This window comes from Caenorhabditis elegans, chromosome IV (genome assembly GCF_000002985.6).
Source record: "Caenorhabditis elegans chromosome IV".
Lineage (NCBI taxonomy): Eukaryota > Metazoa > Nematoda > Chromadorea > Rhabditida > Rhabditidae > Caenorhabditis > Caenorhabditis elegans.
In genome coordinates, this window is record NC_003282.8 from 14,291,824 (window position 1) to 14,319,797 (window position 27,974).

Here is a 27,974-nt window from a genome sequence, read left to right on the forward strand (position 1 = left end):
GCTTTATTCGTCAGTTTCAACTTTTCCATTTACAAAGTCAACATTTTCATTACTACTGAAATGTCCAATAAAATTCCAGAAAACATTTGCTAAATGGACCACTAAACTAATCGAAATCAACGATTCTCCCCTGAAAAATCGAAAAAAATGAAGATATTAATTCAACTTTTCTTCATCCAATTGATCCGTCAGACGTCCGGCGGTGAACTAGTTGACGTTCAATTACAGGAACTTCGACTCGGACAGTAAGTACTTTTTTCATAGCTTCGGCGATTGATTTCGATTGTTTTTTGTTCAATTTGCGCCCTACTTTTCACAAAAGATTTCGAGAATCTGCTAGCTGTAGAGAGAGGGAAAAAATCAGAAAAATTGCAATTTTCTCTTGTCAATGAGTGCTCAGTCAAGTGTGTCCAATAATGGTTTAAGGGCGAGGGGATTGTGACGAAAAAACATGCAAAAAATTGAAAAATTTTGACAAATCTTGAAGAACGTAAAATACTTTATGAGACTGTCAAATAAACTGTTCGAAAATTTTTGAATAAAACAATTCTCTCTTGAAAAATTAATACCGTTTCACAAATTTATTGAATACTCATGATAGTCCTGTAAGGTTGCTAAAGAAAAATTTCCAAATTCATTTTACAAAAATTAATTCATTTTAATTTAAATTAATTTCACGAAATATTCTCCGTTTTATAAAAAAAAATCGTAGAAATCCTAATAATTTATTTTATTTGAAAAATTACATTCATCAGATTAAAATTGTGAAAAATGTATAAACTTTTTGTCTTGAATGTGAAACATGCTCTTCAAAACTTGAAATTTCAAAAATATCGTATCAAAATTAAAGAACTTTGTAAACTTTTTCACACAAAGGTGAAACAGGCCCTTTAAAATATTAAATTTGATTCAACTATTTATCTGGATAATTATTAAAACACTCAACTTAAATCCAAATTACATATTTGAAAATCTACTGTTTCAGACACTTGAGATAATCTAACAAACTAACTAGTAAGAAATTTTTAAATGCTATTTTCGCAGCTTATAATTTGCAAACGTCAACATTTCTATAATATGTAACAAACATTTATTTTAAGTTTGAAACATCAAAGTTTTCCTGAATATATTCTCTCAAAAGTGTATAGCAATGAGCTATATAAATTTCTTTTTGACCCCTCTTTTTGACAATGTTCGTTTAATCCCTAAGGGTCCACAGTGACCCGACTTCCTTTTGATTATTCATAACCCAAAAGGCATACACATCAAACTGCGATTTCTTGACTCCTTTCACTATGGGGACACCCCCTGCTGGGCTAATGTTTCGTCACTACTGGGTAATACACATATTTTGCAAATATTTTGACATATTGAAAAGTATGGTGGAGGAAGGAGAAGCAAAAGTACAATCAACCACACCCAAGTATATTCCATTTCATAAATATCTATATAGATTTATCCAATGAATTCCGATGCGAAGGACACTGGCGGCGGTGTCGCGCGCAAGCGAACAAAAACAGCAAAAACACATTTAAATTTGCATGCACAATATGAAGGAGAGAGGAAAAGGTGAAAGTTTTCTTGGGCGATAAACGAGAAAATGACACGATTTGATTGAGGTTTTGGGGTTTTAGACAGACAGTTTGAAAAGGGGTATGTATTTGGTGGAGACTGAATTTGGGAACTTTTCAGTACAGCTAAATTGGAAGACAATTTTTCCCTTTTTTTTTGAACTAAACCAACCGAACTAATTAAAAAGAAAAACACTGCAGGCTTATAACGTATTTGAAACTGCAATTTTTTGAAACATTTTTTAAAATTTTCAAATATGGAATAGCGTATATTTTGTCGAACTAAATGCCTATGTTAAGTTTTTTTCGAAATAATAATATAACTCACAAAATGTCGGGCGTTTAGCACCCATCCTGAATTATCCGGTTTGTGACAGCACTAGTCTAATAAAGTAAAAGTTCTAAAATATGGCGCAATCCGTGTCTGATGACTAATTTTTTAAAAAGCTCGTATTGCATGCGCAAAATCAAACCTTTTTTAATCCTCAAGGTTTACCAAAACAATAATACATACTCTTTCGAAAAAAAATTAAACAATCATTTTTATGTTTCACTTATGAAAACTCATTGCAACTGCAGAAAGTTTTTTGAAAAATCTATTTTTAAGATTGAACACCTTGAATACTAATAATTATACCCTCGGCCAAGAATAATTTTTTTGGTCCATTTTCAAAAAAATAAGTGGAAAAATGTAGTAATTTTTATTTTCACTCAAAAAAGAATTTCACAATGTTTTATCACCTTAACAATATTTGAAAGTTATATTCTCAATTTTAAATCGACATTTTGAAACAGTAAATTTTAATTTGTCTCGAAATTTTAAATTTTGAGTTTTCAAAGAAAAATGTTTCACGGTTCCCATATAATTCGGTGAAATGTTTAGAATTTGTTGTAAAGATTAAAGAATGGAACAAAAAAGGTTGTTGAATAATTCCTACACCATTTTCTCCCACATCTCATCGCTCAACTTAACAGCCCTTTTGTCTCTTCACTTCAGGGGACACAGAAGCAAGCGAACAATCTGGTGCCCAGGAAATCATTAAATACTCTCACAGAGTCCTCTCTCATTATGTGCTTTGTGTGTCAAAAAAAGAAAGGGAGAGTTTTTGACAAGTAGGATGCGAGACAGGGAGTGAGGATCATAAACTGCTCCATCTTCGCCTTTTCCCTTTTTTTGGTGGAATAATCCCGGGCTTCTAAAAATGGACCAGAGAATGGGGGAAAATATTGGGAATAGGGTCAGTCGCCGAGGGGTTCGAAAGGTTTGCAGCGTCCGACATCTTACGGGTCTATTCACCCGGCAGATGTCGGTGGCTGAATGTTTGCCAAAAAGTTATATTGTAAAATTAGACGGATTGTATTCACGCGTTTGAACCAAAATTTTATATACTTTATGTGTCAGAAGAGAAATACGACTATCAAATTCACTTTGTTGGTGCAACTTTTATACACTCTTTGTGAAACAGCAATTTATAGAAATCGAAATTTTTTTTTTCAGTTTCACAAAGTTGATTTCAATAAACTACCACTAAGAAATCTCCAATTGGTAATTAAAAAAAAATAACACGATGTTTTATTCGATGTGAAAAATGCAAATTTAAAAAAATCGCGGTTACTCGAATATTATGAAAACTTCTACCATATCATTTAATAATTTTTTGCTCTCAATAAGTCTCAATACGAACATTTTCGAATTCATGATCAAGCTTATACGGTTGACTCAATTAACTTGGTATTTGTTGTGAAACAGTGAATTTTGAAATTTTGTGTTTATGGGATATAAAGCAGCCGACACCTCACAGGCGTTAATATACCAGAGAAGTGTCGGCCGCTTTGTTGCCATAAATTCACACCCAGTCAATAACATTACCCAAAACCTAATAAATCAGTGCCATATGGGTGGCTCAATCAAAAGTTGTCGCCTCTCCCCCACACTAGACAAACACATTGCATCAGATCCCCCTGCCCGGGGGTCCAACATGATCCCACGGAGCACCTGCTCCTCTTCTCACAGGGTGTCTTCTCGGCGGTGAAAGCAGTGCCCAAACCAGTAGAGCACAGCCAGTGGTAATCAAAATGCGCGCATCGTATTACATTCTCATTTACCACCACGTCTTGTTTCATATAAACATGTCAAAATATGGGTAATAAGTGAGCTTGTGAGGGGGGGGAAGTAAACATTATGGAAACCGTATGTTATGTATGTGTCAAGAAGGCAGATGACTGGTAGCAAGGGGTTCCACGTGGAAATCTGGAATTAATGCACCCGACAACGGCCGGGTTAATTTTTTTGAAAGAGAAATTTAGAATAATGTTTTAGAAAGTTTTTGAGAAATTGGAATTTTTAAGAGATTTATTTCCGACAAACCTGGTTTTTCTACTGCAATTGAGTAAATAAATATTAACTTCTGCAGAAAAAAAAAACACTTTAAATGTTAGTTTTTGTTACTTTTTAATGTTAACGTTATGTGCACCGTTTTCCCTCAAAAATTTCAAACCCGCAAGGCGTCGGCCGCTCTGACCGCACACGCAGCACATTTATTGCGCCACGTCACTTCCGTTAAACTCTCGAGTTATGAGCCACAACAACTAGCAAACAATGATATAATGTAACTGTTTCGAACAATGTGCTAGATGGAAGTGCTCTCCTAGGTACTTATGGAAAAACAAACAATATTCGCATATGAATAGAAGGAATAATATTGGTATATTATATGGTTTTAGTTACGGTGCAAACACATACGATTACGTGGGGTCTCCTGGGGGAGGTCAGCTTAAACTATGGAAATTTTAAGAAAATTGAAGAAACCAATAGAACTGATGTATTCACAAAATTTATCAAAACCTTGTGAAACTGTAAATTTAATTTTCATTAAAAAAAACAAATTGCAGAAGAAACGTATGTCCACACGAAGAAGTTGAAATTGTCACATTAAAGGAGCCGTGCGTCCAGGCGTACACAAAATATGTGAGAAGTCGGAAACCGGGATGTAATGGAAAATTTCAAAGTTGCGCCGTTCGGCAACCAAAGTTAGTTTTTTTTTTTGAGTTTGATATTTGTCCATAAATGTTACTACATAACTGTTTTGAGAAGTTTGCTAAACTTTTTATACACTCTTGGAAACAGTAATATTTATTTTTTGATTTGTGATTTTTTCAACTAACTTGGAAAGATATCATGCAATATTTGATGTATCAATTTTGTTTTTGATTTATATATCATACAGATCATGTTCCAGTTATCTAGGTCCCTTTTAGTAATCACCTCAGAAAAAGTTTTGAAATAGGCAATTATATATCCCAGTTCTGCAAATTTAGAAAAACTCTTGAAAACTTTTTTTAAATTATTTATTATTATCTACTTTAAACACTGTTTCAAGAAGCTTGTTTATGAAGTTTATTTTATTTAGACGCAATATCAGAATTGTTTTGGATTTACTCCTAAAATGAAATATAGCGCAAAAACTGAAATTATTTCTGTTTTTTTTTCAAAATGAATCCCAATTGAAAATTTTTAGTTTTCTGCTTTCTAATGAACTGACTGTAATTTAAAAAATTGACTGAAATTTATAAAGGCATTGAAACAGAATGATTTTTTTTCAGTAAAAAATTTGCTGCTGAAAATTAACGAAAAAATCTACTGATTTACAATGTTATCAAATAATTTTGTTTTGAATAAACTTGAATAAAAAAAGAGCATCCGTAACGAAAAGAAATTTGAATTTTTAAAGTTTACCCCATAATCGTTACTTACACAACCACTGATCACTCAATTTTTGTCACCTTTTCATCCTTAGCCTAACAAGATTAGCATCCACAGTCAATTGAGAAAAGGTGTCCATGACCTCTTAGCACCCATAATTATTGCGCAACCTTCTCCCTGGTCAGACACCTTGCTGACGCCTTTTGTTTTAACAGTTAGCTACCTCGAGGGGGGCAAACAACAGTACTAGTAGTTGTATGGGTCCCCAGTTGCGATATCCCTGTGGGAAGCAGCCGACATCTGCCCGGTTCCGTGGCTTGCTCCAATTTTTGTTTGTCTCATAGTTAGTCACGGAACCCTGGAGATGTCCGGCGTTAGTCCAATTTTTTAGGAGGGAGAGAAATCGAGAAGAGGTATTTGTTACAAATTTACTTTGCAACAACAAAAAAAAACACTCAGTATTTGAAGTTGTTGTGCAAAATTGGAAAAAAAATTTTATTCAGAAAAATCCTATAATTTTTTTAAACCCGTAATTCTATATTTCACAACAAAATCTCCACTGAAAATACTTCCCGTCAACCCAATATATATTCCAGAACCATCTACTTCCACACCTACAAAAAAGTGAATCGAACTCGGCGGCATACCGTCGCAGAATGTTGTCCAGGATGGGTGCACCGACCAGGAGAAGCCGGGTGTCAACGAGGTGACATCTGGGGAATCAAGGAGGGCATGATTATGTTAATAGGCTCTGGGTTAATCTGCTGGATAGTGTAGATTTTGGTGACAGTTGTTCATTTGTTTTATTACCCTTTTGAAGTGGCGGGGCATGAGGAGATGATGGGAGAAGAGATATAAATGGGTGACAAAGGGATTCGTAACTTTATGAATATTTATTGAAAAAATGCTATAAAAGTACTCCAAGTTCAAAGTAGTACCTATTAAAATTACATTAAATCATACATAACTTAACAAGAACATGAAACTGTTTCATTATGTTCATAATTTCGTGTGTATTCAACTGATTATTTTATCATAGTTGATGAAACATTTTTTATAATTAACGACTAAAATAGTTGATGGAGATTTAAAAAAAATTATAAATATTCCTCATGATCAATCGCAAAATAAATAACAAAATAATTATTTTAAAAGTAAAATTCCAAAACTTTGATGGAAAGTTCAAAACATAAACGAAATATTAGTTGAAAAAAACATGTACCAATTCATCATTTCAGTGAAACAATATCTGAAAATTCTAGTCATTTTTTTTTAGTAACGAAATTTAATTTTTACCGTTTCTGAACATTTATTTCAGTAAACTTTGTTGTTGCTAAAATTAATAGACTAGGCCCTTTTAGAGAGAGATAGTGCTTCTAAAACCTTGAAAAATGCTTATCAAACATAATTTGGTGTTTTTTGAAATTTATTAAAGTGGTGAAACAATTAAAAAAATTTTGCTGCAAATGAAATTTTTCAATGTCTAATTTTTTGAATGTTTTTCCGATGGAAGTTATTGTATCAAAGAAATATAATATTTTCTGTTTTAATAATTAATTAATTAATAATTAATTAATTAATAATTTAATAATTAATAACAATTAATAAAAAAACTAATTTCTCTCATAATTTATTTTACCCTGGAGAATCGGGGAAAACATCTTACTTTATTTTAAAAAAATAGAGAAAGCAGTCTGAAACATTTGACAAAATATTATTTCAATAAAATTTATTTCAAATATTTCTAAATTTTTGAAAAAAAAACTTCAAGCCACTTAAATATTTTTTTCGATCAAAAATTACAGTTTCATCTTCAAATTAAAAAAAAATCCCGTTTTTTTTTTAAATTTCAATTCGCTCAGCTCTCGTTACCGTTTTTCTGCCTTCTCAGTGTAACTTATAAATTATTAATTCGTTTTCACATTCTCTCCTTCCCAAATCATCATCATCATCAATACAAGGAACAATTGAAACAGTAGAACACCGTAGAAGCATGGCAATTATTTACGCATCCTCCATATGTCCTCTGCCACCGGTAACTCTTTTGTTCAATGAATTGGGCTCAGGAGCTACATGACGACAGATGTGACGAGAGACATTTAGGGAATTAAGCGGCTATTGTGGACAGAAAATGACTGGGGAATGAGGGAAATTAGGCAAAAATGTATGTATCGTGGAAATTGGTTTTTACTGTATCGGTATGATGAACAAAAACAAATTACTGTTTCAATATAAATTCATAGTAAGAATGATTTTTTAATAGTATTAACGTTTTTTTGTTGTGGTAAAAACCTTTTTGAAAAATGAACTTTCAGCAATTAAACCTCCAAATTTTACTAATTTTCTAGTTTTGTAGCACTTTCATTCATTTAAAATGTTCTTTGAAAAAAGCCCTGTGCGTATTGTTTTTTTCGAATAACATGTTTCTTTTAAAAACTCATTGAAATAGTAAGAATTTGCATTTTTCTGAAACTCGTTTTTCAGGTCGTAAACGCTTTCAAATTGTTAACAAAATTTTTGTTTTTGAAATGGCATCAGCTTTTTTAAGAAAACGCAACATTTTTGGATTGAAAGTCGTTGGGAAAGCGCTGCGAATTGATGGAAAACTAGGCAAAAATAATAAAATCACGGAAGTTAATTGTAAAAATAGCATAAAAATGGAAAAAGATAGTTTCAGTATAAATTCAATGTACAAATGATTTTTTATATGTATTCGAGATTTCAACAATATAGAAACATTTATCTAACCTAAATGTCAGATTTAGTCTTCAAATTTATTTTAAAACATTTGAGTTTCCTGCCATTATGATTTTTTTTTTCATATCCTGTTCGCAAGGGCTTCATTGCTTATTGAACTAACAGAAATCTTTTGAAAACACATTAAAATGGTAAAAATTTTGTTTTTTTTTAAATTTTGAGTCCAAATTTTTAGGTCGTTAACAGCGCAGAATTTTGCAAAGTTGTTTGTTTATCAAATGAGGTTAGATTTGAGAAGAATTGGGGAACTATTGATGTTGAAATGAAAAAAAAATAGAATTTAAAAGCATAGAAAATTTATGGTGCAATTATTACCACAAAGTAAATGAAATGTTTGTTTTTCTGAACTATGCCAAAGGATTATTTCATTTTCAATGAAAACTGAGTTATTACAATGAAACAGACACAAATCAAGCACTCATTTTCAAAAAATTGGAATTTAAAATTTTTTTGGCTGTTTCAAGTTGCTCACAAATATAGCAGTTTCAATGCCGCGAACGTTGTTGAAGGTTCAAAATCCACTAATTGGAAACAAGGGTGTCAATGTCCCGTAAAAATTTCGAAAACGGGACAACGGGAATTCCCGTTCCCGTGAAAATTTTAAAAACGGGACAACGGGAATTCCCGTTTTTTTGAAAACACTCAAAAAACGGGACAAACTGGACGGTAAAAAAAAAAGAGTGCATAGTTGGCGTAAATTTTAGTGTATTCGAGGCAAATTATAAAAAAAAAACTGCATTATAAACATTTTTATCGATTTTTTCAATATTAAACAGATATTTAAAAAGCCAAAAAATGAGGGAAAATGTCCCGTTCCCGTGAAAATTTTAAAAACGGGACAACGGGAATTCCCGTTCCCGTGAAAATTTTAAAAACGGGACAACGGGAATTCCCGTTCCCGTGAAAACACCCCAAAAACGGGACAACGGGAAAAACGGGAAACGGGAATTGACACCCTTGATTGGAAAGACTTTAAAAATAAAAATAAAAACTTCAAGAAGAAAATTGTTTGATTGTCTGGTAATGTTTTTAGAAAATTGTGTTTTTCAAAATGTTTTTATGACATTTAATGCGCTACACAAACTAACTAGCTTCAAAAACCGAAATTAATTAAAACCTATAGAAACAGTAAACAATTTTTTTTGTGAAACTCATTTTTTGGGACGTAAACGGAGCAATATGAAAAAAATTGTTTGTTTTCCAAATGGGGTCAGTATTGAGAATAGGCAACATTTTTTTTCTTGAAATTTTCCGCAAAATTGGGGAACCAGAGAAGTAAAAACGGGTTTAGGATAAAATAGTTTGAAACAAAACGATTGGATTTTTATGCATTAATAGAAAAAGTAATCTTTGAATAGAATACAAATATTTTTTAAACTTAACTATTTTAGAAAATTAATTGAATCATATTCTTATCCGACTTCAATCATATTCAATAGAAACACTATTTTTCAGAAAATGATTTGAACCGTTTCAACTTGCTGACAAATTTCCATGTGGCAAATTTCCATGATCAGTAACGGCATTTAGTTTGTGCAGAAATATAATCATTCAGTTTCAAAAAATATGTGACAGATTTCAAAGCTTTTTTTTTTCAATTTAATGCATAAAAATTCAAATTCTTCGTTGTTAATAATATGTTTTAATTAAACATCATTTTGCTGGCTGTTCAAGAAATGGGTTTCAAAATTTTTTTTTATTGTATACATTTTTTGGCTGGAAGTTGTTGCAAAATGAGGAAAATGGTTGAAATGGAAAAATATTGAAAAGAGCGTAAAACAAATGTTTTGAAAAATAAATGAAGATTTAATAATTTCTGAATTTCTATTTTCAATTGAATTGCCCATTTTCAAAATAATACCAAATTATTTTTTTAAAAAGTTTCCACTGTTTCAAGTTGCTCACAAAATTCCAAGAAGCTATGGCATTTTTAGTTTTCGTTGTGGACAATTTGGTATTTATCTTTTTAAAGAAGTTTCGGAAATTGCTATGCCATTTATGGGGTTATTCAAGTAGTGTCGGAAAATTAAAAAGTGTAGAAAAATTACGTCACAACCTTATTCAAGTATATAAAAACATGTATTTAAATACATTTGTGACGTCACAAATGTATTTAAATACATTTTGCTACATTACTTGAATAACCCCATTAGTGATCAAAAATCCAGTGTAAAAACATAATCCAAAAAATCAAAAATCACTGTTTCAGGAAAATAATTTCAGAATTAAAAAGTAACATTATTCGTTTAATAAAAAAGTTATTCATACATACAAAAATTACAGTCATGTCTCAAAATTTTTCAATGTTCTAATTCTGATATAGAACTCTGATACAATATACTTGCTATTCCCAAAAACAAATGTGCCACATATCCATCTTAATCAATTTTCCAAAATATTCATATTGTCACCAAAAATGGACATGCGTTCATGCACCCACCACCTACTTCCTGTTTCAAAATTGATGGTATTATGCAAATTTTTTTGTGTGGACATTTTAAATTTCACGTCCATTTTTTTCCGAGAATTGGGGGAAATTGAGAAATTGGATTTCCTTCCTTTCAATTTTCATGCGAGAAAATATTTGAGATTTGCAAGATTTTCAAGGCGGGGGTGTTCTAAATGTTGTTTACTCAGGGTTCAAGGTAGTTCATTAGTAGTTGGCGGGAAGTCAAAGTAATCGAATCTAGCAGTAATTCAATACCGATTAATTTTCAGCAAATTGCTCGGCGGATCTATGTCACAATGGTGGAACCTGCGTTCCGTCGGAGCATAATGACAATGAGCAGGTGTGTGAGTGTCCGGTGGGGTTCACTGGAGCAAAGTGTCAATATGGTAAGGGATTAGATGAGTTTACGGAAGTAAAATAATTTATATTTTCAGTGAAATAGTAAAAAGTTTAAGTGATAAAAATTTCAAGAAAATTCACAGTTTCAACATTTTGATTTAAAAATTAATACGGACTTGAAATTAGTAAGTTAGGCGTAATACTTGTAAAATTAAAATTTCAGATTTTCGGTATTTTTCAGAGAAAATTGAAACACAACATTTTTAGTTTTTCTTTTCCCCTTTAATATCGTAGAACAAATATAAAATTGCCAAATATTTTGGAAAAATGTACTGAAGAAACAAGACATTAGTTATGAATTTATCAAAAAAAAATTATTTTCGTTTAAAAAAAAATTGAGAGCCTAAACTTTTTTTCGAACAAAAATTGACTACTTGTCACAATGCCACTAATATCAAAATCCATACTACTTTTTAATTCAAACTTTTTAATCCAACGATAACATTTCCACATTAATATTCAATAAATTTACAAACTATATGAAACAGTTTAAAAATTTTTTCAACTACATATTTACAGTAATAATTTATATCTCCTTAACAATAATCATTTGTTTTTATAAATTAAATTGGTGTAAAACTTTTTACTGTTTTATATTATTTTCTTAAATTCTACATTTAAAATCAAACCAATTGGGATTTGGATCAACATTTTTCTGGTATTTAAATTTTCCATTTTTTAGATGCAAACGAATGTATGGCAAATAATGGGGGATGTGAACACGAATGTGTGAATACAATAGGCACTTACTACTGTAGATGTTGGCCTGGATTCGAACTTTCTGGCGATGGAAATACATGTAGTGATATTGATGAATGTGCAGTTTCAAATGGAGGTTGCTCGGATAGATGTGTTAATTCTCCGGGAGGATTTAGATGTGATTGCCCGTCGGATTTGTATTTGCATGCTGATGGAAGAACTTGTGGAAGTGGGTTTCATTTTGAGAATTTAATTTTAATAAAAAGTTATTTTTTGAGTTATATAATAAAACCAAGAAAAAAGTTAGAAGAGAAGTGTTAAGTTCAAAAAAAGTGGTTGTAACCGGACGGTGAAGAATTAGCAAGCTGCACTTTGTTTTGTAGTATAACATTGAGATGAAACAGTAGAATATTTTTGTTTTCTATTTTCATTCGTAGATTTATAATTTTTCAACATGTACCTTATTATTGAATTGATCATCATGAGTTGATTTATTAACTACTAAGCATACTCCCTTATCGAATGAAGAAAACTGCACAGCAGCATCAAAACATTTTGAAACAGTAAAATAAATTAGCTACCACATTGTCAAACATTTCTCAATGACAACAAGGTGAAACAGGCGATTTTTTTGTCCAGAAACTATTATGATGCACGTTTTACATAGACAATTTAACAAGAAAAAGATACTTTTTATGGCAACGACACAGAAAAATAGTTTTGAAAATTAAATTTAAAAAACTCATTTTACCGTTTCAAGTTTTTCTTTTATGATTAGTTGTTGTTAAATATCTTTGATTCTTCACTCCTTTGATTCTTCTTCTTGCCATTTCTTTAAAATGTGAACGAATAAAATATATAACAACAATCGCTACAAAACTGTTGACGGAGATGGGATAATTATAAAATTTCAAGCACAACGTTTGTAAAATAGCGCAGCGCAAAGTGTAACGTTTTGTGTGTCAAATTCAGCAAATGCAATGATCAAAAATTAGCATTAACAAATTATATAGAGAAGTTGAAACTGCCCCGAATTTTTAATAATAACTTTAAATTTTTTAAAAATGATTTCAATACACAGTAATACGTTTGAATATTTTATGAAAAATCAAATTTCAGAAGTAACATCGTGTTCCACTGACAACGGAGGATGTGAACATGAATGTGAAAATGATTCAAATGGAGAATTCTACAGATGTAGATGTCGAGTTGGATTCAAATTGTCTGAAAATAAAAGATCTTGTCAACCAGTGGATCCTTGTTTCGATAATAAGGGAGGCTGTCAACATCACTGCACAAATAATCATGGAAGAGCACAATGTCAATGCTATCCTGGTTTTCATTTGTCTTATGACAGGAGGTCTTGTGTTGGTACGTATTTATTGAAATAGAATGATTCTATCATTAAGGCATTTGAAGAAAACGCAAATATAAAAGCAATTTGAATAAGTTAAAAATTTTCAAAAAAAAAAAACATCATCAGTTTGGAGTAACTGAAATCAAAATCAATACATTTGAAAATAAATTAAAAATTCATTTGATGAAAAGTATCCGTATTTTAATTTTAATCAAAAAATGAAGTAATGGTCTAGAATTTGTAACATCCAGGTTTTACAGATTGTATGTCAATAACTCAATTTCGATCATTTTTAATAATTTATACATAAAAGTTCGAATGTTTTTTGTCTAACTGCCACTAAAATGAAAACATGTTGAAACAGTAAGATTTTCAAAATTTCTAACTAATATTTTTATTAGCATTTTCAATGCTTTTTTTGAAAAATATTTTGTCAACTCATTTAATTCTTGATATTTCTCTCACAATCTTCATTTTTAGACATTGACGAATGTGCCAAAAACAATGGATGTGAGCATTTCTGTGAGAATGTCAAAGGAACATACAGATGTAAATGTCGAGAAGGTTATCAACTTGGAAGAGACGGAAGAACTTGTGAGGAAATGCTTGGAGGATGTCAAGTTGGAAATGGTGGATGCCAACATGATTGTTATGATCAACCGGATGGCGGGCACGTTTGCAAGTGTAGAAATGGATATATTCTTGCAAACGATCAGAAGCTTTGTCATGGTGAGCTGGTATTTTGTAATTTTTTTTTGAAGAAACTTTTCGAAAAATATTGAAAACCTGAGTAAATTCATGCGGGGACAGTTACTAAATGTTCCTTTAGCCATACCCTCTTTATCATAGAAAATTAGCATTAGTACATCACAACACGTGTGCGCGGTAATCGAACATTTGAGGAAAACCTTCATTTTCGGCAACTTTCAAGCCTGTAATTCGAAAATTATAAAAAAGTTCAACTTGTTTTGTAATTTTCAACTTTTTCCCATGGAGAAATAGAAGAAACATTTTGAGTTGAAAAGAGCAGATTTTAAAAACAAGATGAAACAGTAGAAAAATTTTTAAATTGAAAATGTTTTATTTAATTTTCAAAAAGGGGCATTTTGGAAGTTTTTTTTCAATCTGAAAGCGGAGTGTTAAAAAGTCATGATTTTTGGGTGGGTTTTTAGAAAACAGGCGTTTTTGTTCAGACGAATTCCTATTGTATTTTTTTTAAATCGCGGATTTTTAAAAATTATTAGAAGCAGTAGGAAGATAAATTGTTTCAGAAAAGCTTCGGAAGAAAAGATGCCATTGATTATATTATGCACCTGTAATTATTATTTAAAAATTCAAAAATTTCTGAAACAGGACTTTTCTTGTAATTGATTTTTCCTAAAACCAAGATTCCATTGATTTTTCCGTTGCCACTAATAACAATTTACTAATGGTGAAAGAAGATTTTTCGAAAGTTTAAAAACTACATGAAACAATATTTGTTGGCAATTTTTCAATGTGCTCTTTGAAAAAATTTTGAACGATTTTCCCAGAAAAAAAAAATCAACGTGTAAAATGTTTCGACTGTTTCAGATATTTATGATAAGAAATAGGTACTAACTCAATTCATTAGTCAGCTAAAATGGTTCAGCTTTAAAATAAAACATTCAAATGTTTTGAAGTCGTAATATGTTCTTTTATTGTATCAAAGAAAAATTAATACCATACAGATTTTATTGCAATAATTACATGACATTTTTTCCAATCGAATAGCATATTGTTATACCCTTTTAAGACAACATATCCACCGTAATCCATGCCAGAGCTCCACGGCTCTGGGACTCTTATGAGACGGTCACATGTGTGACACCAACTGATTTGACGTGTCACAAGTTGTGTATGCATCTTGATTCGGGTCATGTACAGTGTTTCTGCGACGACGGATACGAGTTGATTGACTCGAAGTTTTGTCAGGGTAACTTGAGTTTTTAGTGGTAATGCACTCTGAAATTTGACAGTTTCTATTGTTTTTTTATAGAAGATTTTTCAAAAATACGTGAAATTTACTCCATTACAACCATTTTCCAATTTTCATAAATTAAAAAAAAAGAGATAAAAACTGTCAAGTTAAGAGTAACATTACTGATAGGGAGTGTATTTTGGATTGGCTGTGTAGATTTTTCAAGTATTTAATTAGAAATTTAGATCATAAATTTTGTTTGGTTTTTTCTAGTTTTTAGAAAGCAACAAAATAGTCTTGTGTTTATAATCTTCAAAAAAATGTTTTTTTTTTAAGATTTTTAAATCAAAAACAAGTAGAGAAATATTTAATTGTTGAAGACAGAGGAAGCCACCAGACTAAATCAAATGAGCTCAATTTGTTTTAATTATTTTAATGCCATTGTAAAACATTAGTTTTTACCGACAAATTAAAAAAAAATTTTAGAAATTTTTTTACGTTTTTAGAAAATAACAATTACTGTTTCAAAATTTCATCAAAATCAGACAAATGGTGTTTCACTTGTTTTCTATCGTGTTGTAATTTCCTGAAAATTTGTATTAGTTTCAAAATCACATTTTTAATTTGATTTGTTTTGTTTTCAGAATATGAGCTTGCAATAGCGAAAAATATTTTTTAAAGTAAAGTTTAATCTAAAAATCTTTTATAAACATTATTTATTGTTTCTCTGATTGTGTTTCCGTTAAACATGAGATTTTACGGAAAAATTGAAAAAAAAACATTTTGTGAAAAAATAACTGTTTCAAAATGCCAACAAGATTTTTCACAAAATTTTTAACTTATTCCATTTGTTCCCTTTAATTTCTTATCACTCTTGCACTTATCACTGATTTGTACTTAGAGCCACTACACTCAAAATAATAAAACTGCGTGGCGTGTACTGCAGAAAACCTCATATTTAGGCCCCGCCTTTTTCTCGTCCACTCACGGAGAAAAGGCAAAAATTTGGGGACCAACCAATATCAGGCCGCCGACATCCTACGGGTTCCGCGCGCCGCTATGTTTAACTCGCTGTGGGCGTGGTGAGCTGTCTCCGCCCGCTGCGAGTTAAACATAGCGGCGCGCGGAACCCGTAGGATGTCGGCGGCCTGATATTGGTTGGTCCCCAAATTTTTGCCTTTTCTCCGTGAGTGGACGAGAAAAAGGCGGGGCCTAAATATGAGGTTTTCTGCAGTACACGCCACGCAGTTTTATTATTTTGAGTGTACCACTACCACTACCACATTTTATTAGTTAATTAGATTATAATCGGCTTCCAAAACTTTGTTTATTTGTCTTTTCCAAATGATAAACTTCACAAAATATTGCAGATATCAACGAATGTCATGAGAATAATGGGGACTGTTCACAGATTTGTGTCAATTTGGCAGGTTCTGTGGAATGTCAATGTAAGCCTGGATTTAGGTTGATGAAGGATCGGAAAACTTGCGAAGGTTGGTTTTTAGGCTTGAAGGTTTCAATTTTGGTTTTTGAGTTTTAGAACTAACTTTTCAAAAATCTACTGTTTCACTGTGTCTGTGAATACTTGTTCAAATTTTTAATAAACAATCAAAGTTCCCTTTGGTTTGACATTTACCCGATACCCGATATTTGAAATGAAAACAGGCATAGTATTTGAGTTTTAGAACATCACGGTGCCAGCCTGTCTCATTACGGTTTGATCTACAGAAAATGTGGGAAATTTTCCCCAAAAAAAAGTGACGTCAGCACATCTTAACCATGCGATTTTTTAAAGATCTACGTAGATCTAGCCAAAATGTGACACTCTGACACTATGTGAAATTTTAAAATTTATTTTTGTTGTTTTAATAAAATCTACTGTTTCACTGTGTTTGTGAATACTTTTTCAAATTTTTAATAAACAATCAAAGTTCCCTTTGGTTTGACATTTACCCGATACCCGATATTTGAAATGAAAACAGGCATAGTATTTGAGTTTTAGAACATCACGGTGCCAGCCTGTCTCATTACGGTTTGATCTACAGAAAATGTGGGAAATTTTCCCCAAAAAAAAGTGACGTCAGCACATCTTAACCATGCGATTTTTTAAAGATCTACGTAGATCTAGCCAAAATGTGACACTCTGACACTATGTGAAATTTTAAAATTTATTTTTGTTGTTTTAATAAAATCTACTGTTTCACTGTGTTTGTGAATACTTTTTCAAATTTTTAATAAACAATCAGGTAAGTAAGAAAACTAAACAAATTTTTCAAATATTCACTTGATTATGTTAGCAAAAATAATCTGAATCGACTTCCTTCATAATTTCTTGTAACTAAAATTTTTAAAAAATCATCAAAAAACTTTTTTTTTGAAGTCTGGAAGAAAATCAATTTCAATAAAATTGTAATAAAGCTTAGAATAAATTTTCAGATAAACCAGGAACTTATAACGTAATTGAAACATGAAGCAATAAATACAATTTCAGACATTTCGGAATGCTCCTCAAATAATGGAGGTTGCGAGCAAATATGCAGCAATCAAGAGGGAGGTTACATGTGCTCTTGTGAGCCAGGATTTGAGCTATCAGAAGATGGCCACAGTTGTCATGATATGAATGAATGTCTTATCAATAATGGAGGATGTGCTCAACTTTGCAAAAATCGGAAAGGAAGTCGGAGGTGTCAATGCTTTGCGGGCTATATTCTGGCTCACGATGAAAAAAGTTGTGTTGGTCAGTTTTTCAATATTCATAATTTTTGAGTAAAATATTATTTCAGCTGCGTCAGACAGTGCCGATATATTCAGTAATGGTGAGTTTACACAATTTTTAGTTGGTTTTAGAAAAAATCTGTCAAATCTATTTGACTTTTGCAAGTAAACTCAATGATAACATACATTTTTCTCTAATTTTGAAGAAGTTTGCAGAAAAATTTTATGTGATAATTTTGGAAAGCTCATCAGAAACATTAAAAAATATTAAAACATAAAATTTTTTTGAAACAACAATAAATAACTTCAATCATCCCATAAATAATATTTTTCGACACAAATATAAACAACTATAATGAAACAGCACACATTTGAATTTTGAAACAATTCTATCATTATATGATTTTAATCGTATTTTTTATTCCCCGTGATTACTTGCAACGTCAAAAAAATGCTCGTAGTTGCTTTGCTTCTTGTATTTTGCTTCTTTGTAGATATTGAAGATTATTCGAAAGTACCTGGACTGGATTCTATTGATGAAGTAATATCATCAATTGAAAGTTATCCAGCAGATGAGAGCCCAAGACCATTGGTTTTTGGACGGAGACGGCATGTTAAAGGTTTGTCGCTTTTTTGTTGGGCAGTTTATTTTTGAGTTTCGATGTTGTGTTGTTTTGTGTAAAAGGTTTTTTTAGAATATAAAACAAACATAATTGAATCTGAAATACGTATGGCAGATGACATCACTTTTTCAAAATGTCGTGAATTGTTCAATAAAATAGTTGGAGACAGAAAGCAATCACCGACTTTTGAATGTGTTCTAATGTTTCATAGTGTTATTAACTTTGTCAACTTTTTCAACAGTTAATTTCCGCGTGAAATAATTGTTTCCAGCTATTTTAGACACTCGAAATCTAGAAAAAACGTTCTAAACACGCTACTGCAGAAGCAATGAAAATCTTAAAAACTTTGTATAACATAACATTCTTGAAACGGTAAGATCAGGTTTATCAACAAAAAAAAAGTAATTGTTGTTTATTTGAGAATATATTTTGACAATGCTGACCAATTATCCTTTGAATAAACCAAACTTTAAAAACTGCTCAAAACAGTGGAATATATATTTTTCAGCTTGTGTAAATTTTCAGGGAACTCTTAGTTTGGAACTATTTTCTAGTGAAGTTCGTACAGATCCGTCTGAAAGTTATTCATAAGTTTTTATTCTCTATTTTAGTTTAAGTAATAAATTCACCAATTACTTTTCGAAAAAAAAGCATGGAATTTTCTGAAAAGTACTGTTTCTTAAAGTTGCGAAAATCTGTAAAAAGATCACAAATTTTACAAATTCGAATTTTTGACAGGCTTTTAAAAAACTCCGAAAAAATACAACAAATTACTTTGTTGCCGCTACTCAACTTTTTGATAACATCATGAAACAGTTCAATTTTGAAAAAGTAAACTATCAACTTGAAAAGTTATTACATGTTCGTTATGAAATTGTCCACTAAACTTTTGTTGAATAACATTTATCAAAAAACGTAATTGTTATCTATTTGAGAATATATTTCGACATTATTGGCCAAGTATCCTTTAATTAAACCAAATTTAAAAATTGCTCGAAACAGTGGAATATATATTTTTCATTTTGTGAAAATTTTCCGAGAACTCTTCTAGAATCGTTCACAGAATCGTCTAAAGTTCTTATCAAGTTTTTTTTAATTTTTAGTTTAAATAATTGTAATAAGATTTATCGATTATTTTTTTTTCGAATCATTGAAATTTCTGAAAAGTACTGTATCGAAAGGTGGCGACAATCTGTAAAGAGATGACACATTCTATTTACGAATTCGATTTTTTTGTAAGGCTCAATCTAAAAAGGATTCAAGTATTTCCGACGAATTGTTTTTTTTGCCACTACTCAAATTTTGATAACATCATGAAACAGTTAAATTTTGAAAAATTAACCTATCAACTTAAGAAGTTATTGCATGTTCGTTATGCAATAGTCTACTAAATTATTGAAGAACAGCGTATTTTTCCCAGTTCCAAGTGTTATTTGCCAATTATGAATTTGAAATCTCAACCATTTTCAAATTAGTCAACTGCTTCATTAAGTTTTTAAAATAATTTAAACTTTGGTCTTTTCAATAAAATCCATTATTGTTTCTTTAGAATGTCCCAACGGATTCTTTGGCTCCACGTGTCAACTCTCCTGTTCCGACTGTCAAAATGGTGGAAAATGTTCGATGCGAGGTTCCGGGCTCTTGTCTAAATGTGACTGTCCTTCCGGTTACACCGGAGAAAAGTGCGAGCAAATCTGTCGAAATGGGTATTGGGGAGTCGATTGTGCTCATAAATGCTCTTGTAAACTGTGTGACCCGTCAACTGGATCCTGTAGGTGTGAAGACCCGGAAAAGTGCTCAGATGGACCGTGTCCAGATGGTTAGTTTCAAAGTTATAAAGTCATTTTACAATACAATGAGAATGTTTAAAAAGTAACAAGTGCTTTTTATAAAAACAACTTGAAGCAGACAATAGTTGTTGCAATTTTCTAAAATTTTATATAAAATTTCTTTGAGATTTGTTGATGAAAAATTAGTTTTTTCAGGTTTCTACGGATCCCAGTGCAATTTAAAATGCCGAATGGACTGCCCAAATGGTCGATGTGATCCAGTTTTTGGTTACTGTACTTGTCCAGATGGACTTTACGGACAAAGTTGTGAAAAACCGTGCCCACACTTTACTTTTGGAAAGAACTGTCGGTTCCCGTGTAAATGTGCAAGAGAGAACTCTGAGGGGTGCGATGAAATTGTGAGTTTTTGGTTTTTTTGTGGTTGCAGATTTTAGGAAAGATTTTACTGCACTCATTGAAAAGTATACTTTCACAGTTTTGAAAATAACACAATGAAACTGTCGAATTATTATCTTTCAAAATTTTGTAAAAAGAAGACTGTTTCAACTGCAATGTTTAATTAATGAGAACTGAAAACCAATCATTGGATCGCGGAAATATGCAAAAATTTTGATTTTCTAGTGCCAAATTGAAAAAAGTTTCACCAACTTTTAACACATTTTTTGAAAATATATTTGATGAAATTTGGCATGAAGTTTTAAATAATGGAAATGTATAAATTTAGCTACTGCAAAATAAAAATAATAATATAAACCTTCTCCAAAGATTCACTCTGAAATTTCCTTTTTAAAAACAAATTACTGTTTCAACCAATCCTCAACAAAAATTGGATAATGAAAATTTTAATCACTACTCATTTTTTGTATTCGTCATTATTTCAGACCGGAAAATGCCGTTGCAAGCCCGGTTACTACGGTCATCACTGCAAGCGGATGTGTTCCCCGGGACTGTTTGGTGCCGGATGCGCCATGAAATGTTCGTGTCCTGCTGGTATCCGTTGTGACCCTGTGACAGGAGATTGTACAAAGAAGTGTCCGGCTGGATATCAGGGAAATTTGTGTGATCAGCGTGAGTTTTTTCTACAAGGAATGTCATAATTAGTACTGTAATAAATATGTAGTTATACAAAAACATAGTGAAACATGATTGAACACTCGTATGATGTCGGCAACCGGAAATTTATGAATACGCCCAAAATCTTTTGAGCTCCGCTGTGGCCTTCCCGGGTAAAGCGGAACTAGTTTTTTTTTGAACAAGATATTAATTGCTCACCGGAACCAGGCATCATATTTTCTCAGTAGAGCGCATTTTCCACACCATTGGAGTAGGATCTTAGCCTGTCAGTAAGACACCAACTCCATCCACTCGTATATTAGACATAGATGCACCCACACAATTTCAGCATGTCCTGCCGGTTACTTTGGATACGATTGTGAGCAAAAGTGCAGCTGTGCTGACGTGGCATCTCCTCACAAGTCGAAAGTGTGTCATCACGTGACCGGAACATGCACCTGTCTACCCGGAAAGACCGGACCACTTTGTGATCAATGTTTGTGATATTTATATACATATTTTTGAATATATTTTTCTAGTCTGTTTCAGTACTATCCTTTAAATTGTAGAATTTTTGTTGAAACTATTGAATTTGACATTGCATTCTCAATTAACGTTATAGCTTGTGCACCGAATACATATGGTCCGAATTGTGCGCACACTTGTTCTTGTGTGAACGGAGCAAAATGCGACGAAAGCGATGGTTCCTGCCATTGTACACCCGGATTCTATGGAGCCACTTGTAGTGAAGGTAAGTGGATTTGTAGAAAAATGGTTCGGTATGTAAGAGTCAGTTTGAAAGTGGAAAAAAATTGCAGCGTCCGACACTTTGCGGTTCCCTATAATGCTAAGGGATGAACCGTAAGATGTCGGGTGCTGCATACAAACTGTTAATTCCTAAACATTTAATTTGTAACGCCACGCATTCCCTCAACATTTTGAAACAGAAAAAGTTTTTCTATGGGGATGTGACCGAGATTTTGCCTCCCATATTTGATGGCCGAAAATACCAAATCCTAGGCCATGCTCAATCCTGATCCATCCACCAATATGAACCCCCAATTTCAATACTTTTCAGTTTGTCCAACGGGTCGTTTTGGAATCGATTGCATGCAGTTATGCAAGTGTCAAAATGGAGCAATATGTGACACATCGAATGGCTCATGTGAATGTGCTCCTGGATGGAGTGGCAAGAAATGTGACAAAGCTTGTGCTCCAGGAACATTCGGAAAAGATTGTTCCAAGAAATGTGATTGTGCTGATGGAATGCACTGTGATCCATCGGATGGAGAATGCATTTGTCCACCGGGAAAGAAGGGTCACAAGTGTGACGAGACATGTGATTCTGGGCTATTTGGTGCTGGATGTAAGGGAATATGTTCATGTCAGAATGGTGCCACGTGTGATTCTGTGACGGGATCTTGTGAGTGTCGACCTGGATGGAGAGGCAAGAAATGTGATCGTCCGTGTCCGGATGGAAGATTTGGAGAAGGGTGTAATGCGATTTGTGATTGCACAACTACAAGTGAGATTCTCAACTTTTTAAGTTTTATACAAATAGGTAATATGTTCTAAATTCCATTTTTCCGGAAAATCAATTTCTTTGGTAGTAGTAACTTCTCTGAGTATTCGTGACGTCACTATTAAAACAAATTTTCTATATCGAAAATGGTACATTTTTTCTACATTTACATTTTACAACTGTGGGCTTTTCAAAAAACTTAGCAAAATTTTAGAAGCTGTGGTTTAAATTCATAGATGAAGCTGAAAAAAATTTGAAATTTTTCTGCAAAAGCACATCGAAAAATGTAGTTATTAAATATTACTTGAATATCCTATAGAAAAACTGTTTCAAAAGTTTTTAAAGAGAATTTTGAAGACTTACTAAAAATGTTTTTGATTAAATTTTTTAAGGTTTCAAAATCTTTTGAAATTGAGTCCACAAATAATTAAATCATTGATCATTATTTTCAGATGACACATCGATGTACAATCCATTTGTCGCCCGCTGTGACCACGTGACTGGAGAATGCAGATGTCCTGCTGGCTGGACAGGACCCGATTGTCAAACATCGTGTCCACTGGGTCGTCATGGTGAAGGATGCCGCCATTCTTGTCAATGCTCAAATGGAGCATCTTGCGATAGAGTCACAGGATTCTGTGATTGTCCATCAGGATTTATGGGAAAGAATTGTGAAAGTGAATGTCCTGAAGGACTATGGGGATCCAATTGTATGAAGCATTGTCTGTGTATGCATGGAGGAGAGTGTAATAAAGAAAATGGAGATTGTGAGTGTATCGATGGATGGACAGGACCTTCGTGTGAATTTTGTAAGTTGAAAAAAATGATGCGAGCAAGTTCTTTATAAAATGTTTAAAAACAATGTTTTCATGAAAATTGCGTTCACAGTTTCAATACGTTTTGAAGAAGTGTGAACTTTTTTTAAAAATTAATGCTATTTCGGTTATAACTGATTTGTCAATAATACACTATTCCAGTATGTCCATTCGGTCAATTCGGAAGAAATTGTGCTCAACGCTGCAATTGTAAAAACGGAGCAAGTTGTGATCGTAAGACAGGCCGTTGTGAATGTCTACCTGGATGGAGCGGGGAGCATTGTGAAAAGTCGTGTGTCAGTGGACACTATGGAGCCAAGTGTGAGGAGACGTGTGAATGTGAAAACGGAGCACTTTGTGATCCAATCAGTGGACATTGTTCTTGTCAACCAGGATGGAGGGGCAAGAAGTGCAATCGACGTGAGTTATGTAAAAACTTAATTTAGAAATCGTACAGAAAAACACAAATATTTTTCTGTTTCAAGTTTATGATATGTAATTTATCTAAAAAAATATTAGTAATGACATGCTGTTTTGTTTTGTTGCCTGTTTTCAAGACTGTTTCTATTTTAAACCGCCATAAACTTTTTTGAAAAGATTATTAAAATTCGTTTTTTGAGGCCCCCTTTAAAAAAATAACGAAACTGTTAAAATCTTTTAAGTAATATTTCAAACTTATACTATTTCACTAGTGTAATAAAAATATTCATACTTATTACTTAACAGTTATACACTTGTTTTCAAACAATTTCAGCATGTCTCAAGGGCTATTTCGGCCGTCACTGTTCCCAAAGTTGCCGTTGTGCCAACAGCAAATCATGTGATCATATCTCTGGTAGATGTCAATGCCCAAAAGGATACGCTGGACATTCTTGCACAGAACTTTGTCCAGATGGAACTTTCGGTGAAAGTTGTTCTCAGAAATGTGACTGCGGAGAAAATTCGATGTGTGATGCGATAAGTGGGAAATGTTTCTGTAAACCGGGGCATTCTGGAAGTGATTGTAAGAGTGGATGTGTTCAAGGAAGGTTCGGTCCTGACTGTAATCAGTTATGTTCCTGTGAGAATGGAGGAGTTTGTGATTCTTCGACTGGTTCATGTGTATGCCCGCCGGGGTATATTGGAACAAAATGTGAAATTGCTTGTCAATCGGATAGATTTGGTCCAACGTGAGTTGCTTGATAAAATTCAAATAAATTAAAATTTTTTCATGTTTCACACAATGCTTAAACTTTTCATGTTGAGCCTCTGACTGATTGTGAATGTTTTTTACGAAACTTGTTTTAATGATTCCAAACAAAAATTTCTGTTATTTTGCACATTTTCACACAATTTCAATCTCAATTTCAGTTTCAATTTCAATCTGAATTCTACACTTTTGAAAAATTACAATTAATTCATCATTCATTTCACGGCAAAAAAATAATGGTGAAATTTGAGCTGTGGTACATTTTGAGCTCTTTTCAATGTATTTTAATGGTCTGGAAAATCACTTTTTAAAAATTTTAACTTCTGTACAAAATTAAGTCAATCTGTCTTTTTAAGACCCCTAATGAATACCAAATTTCTTACATTAAAAAATCTCGAAAATTGCATGTCAATCGAACAGATTCGGTCCAACGTGAGTTGTTTGGTAAAAATTCGAAAATTAAAATTGTATCATGTTTCACATAAGGCATATACTTTTCACTTAAAGATTTACAATTTAGTAGGCCATCAAAATTTATTCATCACTAATTTTACGGCAATAAAATAGTGGTGACATTGAATGCATATAGACTATATGCATGTAGCACTATATATGTAACACTATCAGGGGTGAGCGGCGATCGGCGATCAGCGATCGCCGATCGCCGAGTTCATCAGACGGCAATTTTTCTTTTGAGGAAAAACAAGTATTTTTCTTCTTTTCATAATTAATAAGTTGCAAAATGCACTTATATAACCTCATAATGAACCCAAAAAAAAAATCTGAAGTGCAAGAAAATCGCCGAGCGGCGATCGCCGATTTTTTCAGATTTTCCGGTCGCCGATCGCCGAAGACAAAAATATTAACGGCAATCGGCATTCGCCGATCGCCGTGTTAAAAATTATTATCGGCGATCGGCGATAGCCGATTTTTTTTCGATCGCCGCTCTCCCCTGAACACTATATATGTATATGTATGTATATATGTAGGCGCTTTAAGTCATTTTTAAAAGCGTTTCTGAAGTCCGAATATGAAAAATGGGGCTCTTTGGAGTGTTCTTGAATGGTTAAAAAAAATCACTTTTTTTCAAATTTTTGTACAACATTTAGTTAATCTTTCTACTAAAACCCTATATTCAAAATCAAATCTTTTATTTTAAAAAATCCCGGAACCCCGTTTTTAACAATTTCAGATGCGAAAAAATTTGCAATTGCGAGAATGGTGGAACCTGTGACCGTCTAACTGGACAATGTCGATGCCTCCCTGGATTCACAGGAATGACATGTAATCAAGTATGTCCCGAAGGAAGATTCGGTGCCGGATGCAAAGAAAAATGTCGTTGTGCAAATGGACATTGTAATGCATCAAGTGGAGAATGTAAATGTAATCTCGGATTCACTGGACCAAGTTGTGAACAATCATGTCCGTCTGGAAAGTATGGATTGAATTGTACACTGGATTGTGAGTGTTATGGACAGGCAAGATGTGATCCTGTACAAGGATGTTGTGATTGTCCGCCTGGAAGATACGGTAGTAGATGTCAGTTTTCGTGTCCCAATGGATTCTACGGATGGTATTGCTCACAGTCTTGTTCCTGTCAGAATGGGGCTCATTGTGATGGAGCCGATGGGCGGTGTCTGTGTCCAGCAGGTTTTCAGGTAAAGTTGGCGAATAAAAAAAAGAATGACCTCGAACTGGTCCAAAACATCGAGTTTTTCTAAAGTGGAAAAAATTAATTGCTTTGAAATTCTCCCAGTTTGTGGATCTATTATATTATACCTGAATTATTCTCTTGAAGATTTTTAATGTTTAGCTACCTCCACTTATTACATTAGCGGCAAATACTTTATCAAATTTTATCAACTTCTCGAAACAGTGCATTTTTAAAACGAACTGTCATGTTAATCCACCTTTGAGTAGAAATTAGCTGTTTTCAGAATTCAATACTATCGACCTATTAGATTCATCAGATTTGAACTGCTTCATTAGTCCCGACCGATTAGTTCACAGTTTTATCAACTTTTCGAAATAGTGAATTTTTCAAATTTTTTTCATTAATTTTTAAATTTTTTCAGGGCGACAAATGTGAACAAAAGTGTTCAGAAGGATCATTTGGGCCAGCATGCAGTCAACAGTGTAATTGTGGAAAGTACAAATGCGATGCGACAGATGGAAAATGCATATGTCCAGTTGGAAGACACGGACCTCTTTGTGAAGAGGAGTGTAGACCTGGAAGATATGGACAGTCTTGTCAGAATAAATGTCAATGTTTTAATGGAGCCACGTGTGATGCTAGAACGTGAGTTGGAGGGGAACTGTGGGACCTATAATGTTGGCGAACCCGGTCAAAAAGTATTAATATTTTAATATTTTTAATCACCGGTAATTTTTGAAAGTTTTTTGTTGTTGTGATCATCGAAAAATAAAACCTCTCATATTTCGATCAAACCTTTTTTTTGTTCAAACGATTAACGATAATCAAATCCTCATCAAATTTACAAGCTACAAAAAACTGTAAAATTCAAAAGCTGCAAATTTTAATTTGAACATGCGAATATTAAAATTCACTGAAGGGAGTCTTTTTGCTGATATTTGTTAACTACATATATGAAACAGTAAATTTTGGATATTGGCATTTGTGCACAAATTGAAAAAAAATCGCCGTTGTAGGAATTTTATAAATTGACTGTTTCACCATTTTCACAAATTGATTGAAAAATTAGACTTTACGTTTATTTTTTCACTTGAATAAATATTTCAGTGGCCAATGCAGTTGCTCCCCGGGATGGCTCGGCCCAACGTGTCAAATTGAAATGATGGACCCGAACAATGTGGCAAATCGTGGAGATTTGCCCGAAGACTGGGAATGGCGGAAAAAGCGATAAATATTTCAATTTCAAAATTAAATTTATTTTTATTTTCAACAATTCAATCTCTTGCCCAAATCTTTCTTCCCCTCATTTCTCATGTAAGAATCTCATTTTTTGACAGTTAGCCTAGTTATGTTACAGTTGATTAATTTAAATACTTTTACTGTTTCAGTACTAAAATTTATAAAAATCCGAGTGTCTTTTTCTTAATGAAATCAGTTTCAATTATTCCAAGCCATAATAACTTTCCATGTTTTCACACAGGTCTATGTGTTTCATTAAATAAATTTGTACCTTTGTACCTATTTGTAACATTTTTATTTGAAGTTTATTTTTAAAACTGTTGGTAACATTAAATATGACAAGAATGGAGGCAGTTCAACATTGGAAATTTATATGCAAAAAAAAGTTGTAAAAGTTTTTGGAGTATCGAGAAGAAGAATATGTTTTAAAAAATATAGAAATTATCAAAAACGAGAAAAGGGCGGGGCATTTTTCAAAAGTGCAAATGCGCTCTTGTGAA

The 27,974-nt window shown here is 32.6% G+C and overlaps 1 protein-coding gene and 114 non-coding genes across 119 annotated transcripts; 51 read left to right on the forward strand and 64 right to left on the reverse strand.

Moving 5' to 3' along the window:
• The first annotated feature begins 56 nt into the window (after nt 1–56).
• 21ur-4828 lies at nt 57–77 on the forward strand. Its single transcript, NR_058885.1, has one exon.
• On the forward strand, nt 78–27,768 carry Y64G10A.7 (Multiple epidermal growth factor-like domains protein 6; the record flags this gene model as incomplete). 5 transcript variants are annotated; one of them, NM_001268873.3, is made up of 24 exons in its annotated part: nt 148–245; nt 4,464–4,601; nt 5,871–5,980; nt 10,750–10,866; nt 11,562–11,807; nt 12,698–12,949; nt 13,416–13,664; nt 14,710–14,889; nt 16,245–16,367; nt 17,366–17,611; nt 17,658–17,690; nt 18,084–18,209; nt 19,762–20,031; nt 20,198–20,400; nt 20,884–21,070; nt 21,405–21,551; nt 21,678–21,806; nt 22,134–22,580; nt 23,030–23,386; nt 23,555–23,812; nt 24,147–24,561; nt 25,774–26,239; nt 26,657–26,880; nt 27,343–27,466. In NM_001268873.3, 24 exons carry the CDS (start codon nt 148–150, stop codon nt 27,464–27,466), a joined length of 5,145 nt encoding a protein of 1,714 aa, NP_001255802.1. The 5 variants fall into 5 exon arrangements, with proteins under 5 accessions (NP_001255803.1, NP_001294081.1, NP_001294080.1 ...); NM_001268874.3 differs by lacking the exon at nt 14,710–14,889 and having other exon boundaries at nt 78–245; nt 27,343–27,768; NM_001307152.3 differs by lacking the exons at nt 14,710–14,889; nt 21,405–21,551 and having other exon boundaries at nt 79–245; nt 27,343–27,698.
• Nucleotides 616–636, forward strand: 21ur-15527. The gene has a single exon (NR_058886.1).
• 21ur-1270 lies at nt 736–756 on the reverse strand. Its single transcript, NR_058887.1, has one exon.
• Nucleotides 818–838, reverse strand: 21ur-4700. The gene has a single exon (NR_058888.1).
• 21ur-8079 lies at nt 1,044–1,064 on the reverse strand. Its single transcript, NR_058889.1, has one exon.
• On the reverse strand, nt 1,727–1,747 carry 21ur-2586. The gene has a single exon (NR_058890.1).
• On the reverse strand, nt 1,731–1,751 carry 21ur-14523. Its single transcript, NR_058891.1, has one exon.
• 21ur-9212 lies at nt 2,080–2,100 on the reverse strand. The gene has a single exon (NR_058892.1).
• Nucleotides 2,296–2,316, reverse strand: 21ur-13636. Its single transcript, NR_058893.1, has one exon.
• 21ur-5076 lies at nt 2,299–2,319 on the reverse strand. The gene has a single exon (NR_058894.1).
• On the forward strand, nt 2,462–2,482 carry 21ur-2819. The gene has a single exon (NR_058895.1).
• Nucleotides 2,969–2,989, reverse strand: 21ur-2744. Its single transcript, NR_058896.1, has one exon.
• Nucleotides 3,115–3,135, forward strand: 21ur-7281. Its single transcript, NR_058897.1, has one exon.
• 21ur-12603 lies at nt 3,226–3,246 on the forward strand. Its single transcript, NR_058898.1, has one exon.
• 21ur-15080 lies at nt 3,252–3,272 on the reverse strand. The gene has a single exon (NR_058899.1).
• On the forward strand, nt 3,929–3,949 carry 21ur-12064. Its single transcript, NR_058900.1, has one exon.
• Nucleotides 4,362–4,382, reverse strand: 21ur-4853. The gene has a single exon (NR_058901.1).
• 21ur-13362 lies at nt 4,491–4,511 on the reverse strand. Its single transcript, NR_058902.1, has one exon.
• 21ur-4337 lies at nt 4,631–4,651 on the reverse strand. The gene has a single exon (NR_058903.1).
• On the reverse strand, nt 4,632–4,652 carry 21ur-7690. The gene has a single exon (NR_058904.1).
• On the forward strand, nt 4,988–5,008 carry 21ur-6065. Its single transcript, NR_058905.1, has one exon.
• Nucleotides 5,092–5,112, reverse strand: 21ur-1578. The gene has a single exon (NR_058906.1).
• On the forward strand, nt 5,258–5,278 carry 21ur-2149. Its single transcript, NR_058907.1, has one exon.
• 21ur-5101 lies at nt 6,195–6,215 on the reverse strand. Its single transcript, NR_058908.1, has one exon.
• On the reverse strand, nt 6,198–6,218 carry 21ur-15453. The gene has a single exon (NR_058909.1).
• On the reverse strand, nt 6,258–6,278 carry 21ur-7718. Its single transcript, NR_058910.1, has one exon.
• 21ur-12104 lies at nt 6,259–6,279 on the reverse strand. Its single transcript, NR_058911.1, has one exon.
• 21ur-8344 lies at nt 6,304–6,324 on the forward strand. Its single transcript, NR_058912.1, has one exon.
• On the reverse strand, nt 6,455–6,475 carry 21ur-6169. The gene has a single exon (NR_058913.1).
• On the forward strand, nt 6,618–6,638 carry 21ur-5939. Its single transcript, NR_058914.1, has one exon.
• Nucleotides 6,652–6,672, reverse strand: 21ur-4168. The gene has a single exon (NR_058915.1).
• On the forward strand, nt 7,122–7,142 carry 21ur-11362. Its single transcript, NR_058916.1, has one exon.
• On the forward strand, nt 7,123–7,143 carry 21ur-8360. Its single transcript, NR_058917.1, has one exon.
• Nucleotides 7,541–7,561, forward strand: 21ur-7108. The gene has a single exon (NR_058918.1).
• 21ur-4157 lies at nt 7,656–7,676 on the reverse strand. Its single transcript, NR_058919.1, has one exon.
• 21ur-4946 lies at nt 8,097–8,117 on the reverse strand. Its single transcript, NR_058920.1, has one exon.
• Nucleotides 8,533–8,553, forward strand: 21ur-1552. Its single transcript, NR_058921.1, has one exon.
• On the forward strand, nt 8,536–8,556 carry 21ur-904. Its single transcript, NR_058922.1, has one exon.
• 21ur-8052 lies at nt 9,094–9,114 on the reverse strand. The gene has a single exon (NR_058923.1).
• On the reverse strand, nt 9,308–9,328 carry 21ur-9088. Its single transcript, NR_058924.1, has one exon.
• 21ur-13891 lies at nt 9,309–9,329 on the reverse strand. The gene has a single exon (NR_058925.1).
• 21ur-562 lies at nt 9,545–9,565 on the forward strand. Its single transcript, NR_058926.1, has one exon.
• On the forward strand, nt 9,549–9,569 carry 21ur-1659. Its single transcript, NR_058927.1, has one exon.
• On the forward strand, nt 9,756–9,776 carry 21ur-11535. The gene has a single exon (NR_058928.1).
• On the forward strand, nt 9,966–9,986 carry 21ur-3730. Its single transcript, NR_058929.1, has one exon.
• 21ur-1900 lies at nt 10,854–10,874 on the reverse strand. Its single transcript, NR_058930.1, has one exon.
• On the forward strand, nt 11,006–11,026 carry 21ur-3742. The gene has a single exon (NR_058931.1).
• 21ur-12678 lies at nt 11,010–11,030 on the reverse strand. Its single transcript, NR_058932.1, has one exon.
• 21ur-626 lies at nt 11,300–11,320 on the reverse strand. The gene has a single exon (NR_058933.1).
• 21ur-12179 lies at nt 11,303–11,323 on the reverse strand. Its single transcript, NR_058934.1, has one exon.
• 21ur-3552 lies at nt 11,512–11,532 on the forward strand. Its single transcript, NR_058935.1, has one exon.
• On the reverse strand, nt 11,915–11,935 carry 21ur-2224. The gene has a single exon (NR_058936.1).
• Nucleotides 12,076–12,096, reverse strand: 21ur-5188. Its single transcript, NR_058937.1, has one exon.
• 21ur-8061 lies at nt 12,377–12,397 on the forward strand. The gene has a single exon (NR_058938.1).
• 21ur-2884 lies at nt 12,538–12,558 on the reverse strand. The gene has a single exon (NR_058939.1).
• On the reverse strand, nt 12,962–12,982 carry 21ur-5480. Its single transcript, NR_058940.1, has one exon.
• 21ur-5013 lies at nt 13,233–13,253 on the reverse strand. Its single transcript, NR_058941.1, has one exon.
• On the reverse strand, nt 13,922–13,942 carry 21ur-320. The gene has a single exon (NR_058942.1).
• Nucleotides 13,923–13,943, reverse strand: 21ur-13987. The gene has a single exon (NR_058943.1).
• Nucleotides 14,060–14,080, forward strand: 21ur-6958. Its single transcript, NR_058944.1, has one exon.
• 21ur-1391 lies at nt 14,119–14,139 on the reverse strand. Its single transcript, NR_058945.1, has one exon.
• 21ur-1420 lies at nt 14,344–14,364 on the reverse strand. Its single transcript, NR_058946.1, has one exon.
• Nucleotides 14,345–14,365, reverse strand: 21ur-14538. Its single transcript, NR_058947.1, has one exon.
• Nucleotides 14,544–14,564, forward strand: 21ur-9434. The gene has a single exon (NR_058948.1).
• Nucleotides 14,545–14,565, forward strand: 21ur-24. The gene has a single exon (NR_058949.1).
• Nucleotides 15,257–15,277, reverse strand: 21ur-7623. The gene has a single exon (NR_058950.1).
• On the reverse strand, nt 15,261–15,281 carry 21ur-6646. The gene has a single exon (NR_058951.1).
• Nucleotides 15,262–15,282, reverse strand: 21ur-7531. The gene has a single exon (NR_058952.1).
• 21ur-13862 lies at nt 15,439–15,459 on the forward strand. Its single transcript, NR_058953.1, has one exon.
• Nucleotides 15,440–15,460, forward strand: 21ur-8193. The gene has a single exon (NR_058954.1).
• On the forward strand, nt 15,718–15,738 carry 21ur-8469. Its single transcript, NR_058955.1, has one exon.
• Nucleotides 17,117–17,137, forward strand: 21ur-6638. The gene has a single exon (NR_058956.1).
• Nucleotides 17,278–17,298, reverse strand: 21ur-8672. Its single transcript, NR_058957.1, has one exon.
• On the reverse strand, nt 17,817–17,837 carry 21ur-13254. Its single transcript, NR_058958.1, has one exon.
• Nucleotides 18,458–18,478, forward strand: 21ur-6287. Its single transcript, NR_058959.1, has one exon.
• Nucleotides 18,517–18,537, reverse strand: 21ur-7282. The gene has a single exon (NR_058960.1).
• Nucleotides 18,520–18,540, reverse strand: 21ur-6795. The gene has a single exon (NR_058961.1).
• Nucleotides 18,521–18,541, reverse strand: 21ur-14213. Its single transcript, NR_058962.1, has one exon.
• 21ur-5364 lies at nt 18,634–18,654 on the reverse strand. Its single transcript, NR_058963.1, has one exon.
• 21ur-5695 lies at nt 18,962–18,982 on the reverse strand. Its single transcript, NR_058964.1, has one exon.
• Nucleotides 19,468–19,488, reverse strand: 21ur-251. Its single transcript, NR_058965.1, has one exon.
• 21ur-9966 lies at nt 19,738–19,758 on the forward strand. The gene has a single exon (NR_058966.1).
• 21ur-4854 lies at nt 20,053–20,073 on the reverse strand. Its single transcript, NR_058967.1, has one exon.
• On the reverse strand, nt 20,054–20,074 carry 21ur-10963. Its single transcript, NR_058968.1, has one exon.
• Nucleotides 20,436–20,456, reverse strand: 21ur-468. Its single transcript, NR_058969.1, has one exon.
• 21ur-10385 lies at nt 20,583–20,603 on the forward strand. The gene has a single exon (NR_058970.1).
• On the forward strand, nt 20,586–20,606 carry 21ur-10042. The gene has a single exon (NR_058971.1).
• On the forward strand, nt 20,587–20,607 carry 21ur-4382. The gene has a single exon (NR_058972.1).
• Nucleotides 20,849–20,869, forward strand: 21ur-3543. The gene has a single exon (NR_058973.1).
• Nucleotides 21,078–21,098, reverse strand: 21ur-15255. The gene has a single exon (NR_058974.1).
• 21ur-3030 lies at nt 21,079–21,099 on the reverse strand. Its single transcript, NR_058975.1, has one exon.
• Nucleotides 21,082–21,102, reverse strand: 21ur-15421. The gene has a single exon (NR_058976.1).
• Nucleotides 21,261–21,408, reverse strand: Y64G10A.355. The gene has a single exon (NR_058977.1). It is a non-coding gene; the product is annotated as an Unclassified non-coding RNA Y64G10A.355 (non-coding RNA).
• 21ur-1023 lies at nt 21,643–21,663 on the forward strand. Its single transcript, NR_058978.1, has one exon.
• On the reverse strand, nt 21,936–21,956 carry 21ur-14542. Its single transcript, NR_058979.1, has one exon.
• Nucleotides 22,881–22,901, reverse strand: 21ur-9219. The gene has a single exon (NR_058980.1).
• Nucleotides 22,950–22,970, forward strand: 21ur-13836. Its single transcript, NR_058981.1, has one exon.
• On the forward strand, nt 23,014–23,034 carry 21ur-4376. The gene has a single exon (NR_058982.1).
• On the forward strand, nt 23,506–23,526 carry 21ur-13095. The gene has a single exon (NR_058983.1).
• 21ur-2823 lies at nt 23,510–23,530 on the forward strand. Its single transcript, NR_058984.1, has one exon.
• 21ur-4642 lies at nt 23,915–23,935 on the forward strand. The gene has a single exon (NR_058985.1).
• On the reverse strand, nt 23,973–23,993 carry 21ur-7026. The gene has a single exon (NR_058986.1).
• On the forward strand, nt 24,119–24,139 carry 21ur-4643. Its single transcript, NR_058987.1, has one exon.
• On the forward strand, nt 24,120–24,140 carry 21ur-13524. The gene has a single exon (NR_058988.1).
• Nucleotides 24,649–24,669, forward strand: 21ur-5804. Its single transcript, NR_058989.1, has one exon.
• Nucleotides 24,650–24,670, forward strand: 21ur-10087. Its single transcript, NR_058990.1, has one exon.
• Nucleotides 24,785–24,805, forward strand: 21ur-12132. Its single transcript, NR_058991.1, has one exon.
• 21ur-317 lies at nt 25,102–25,122 on the forward strand. Its single transcript, NR_058992.1, has one exon.
• 21ur-1166 lies at nt 26,392–26,412 on the reverse strand. The gene has a single exon (NR_058993.1).
• 21ur-1006 lies at nt 26,546–26,566 on the reverse strand. The gene has a single exon (NR_058994.1).
• Nucleotides 27,029–27,049, reverse strand: 21ur-5536. Its single transcript, NR_058995.1, has one exon.
• On the forward strand, nt 27,293–27,313 carry 21ur-12924. The gene has a single exon (NR_058996.1).
• 21ur-8204 lies at nt 27,314–27,334 on the forward strand. The gene has a single exon (NR_058997.1).
• Nucleotides 27,662–27,682, forward strand: 21ur-1631. Its single transcript, NR_058998.1, has one exon.
• Nucleotides 27,769–27,974: the final 206 nt, after the last annotated feature.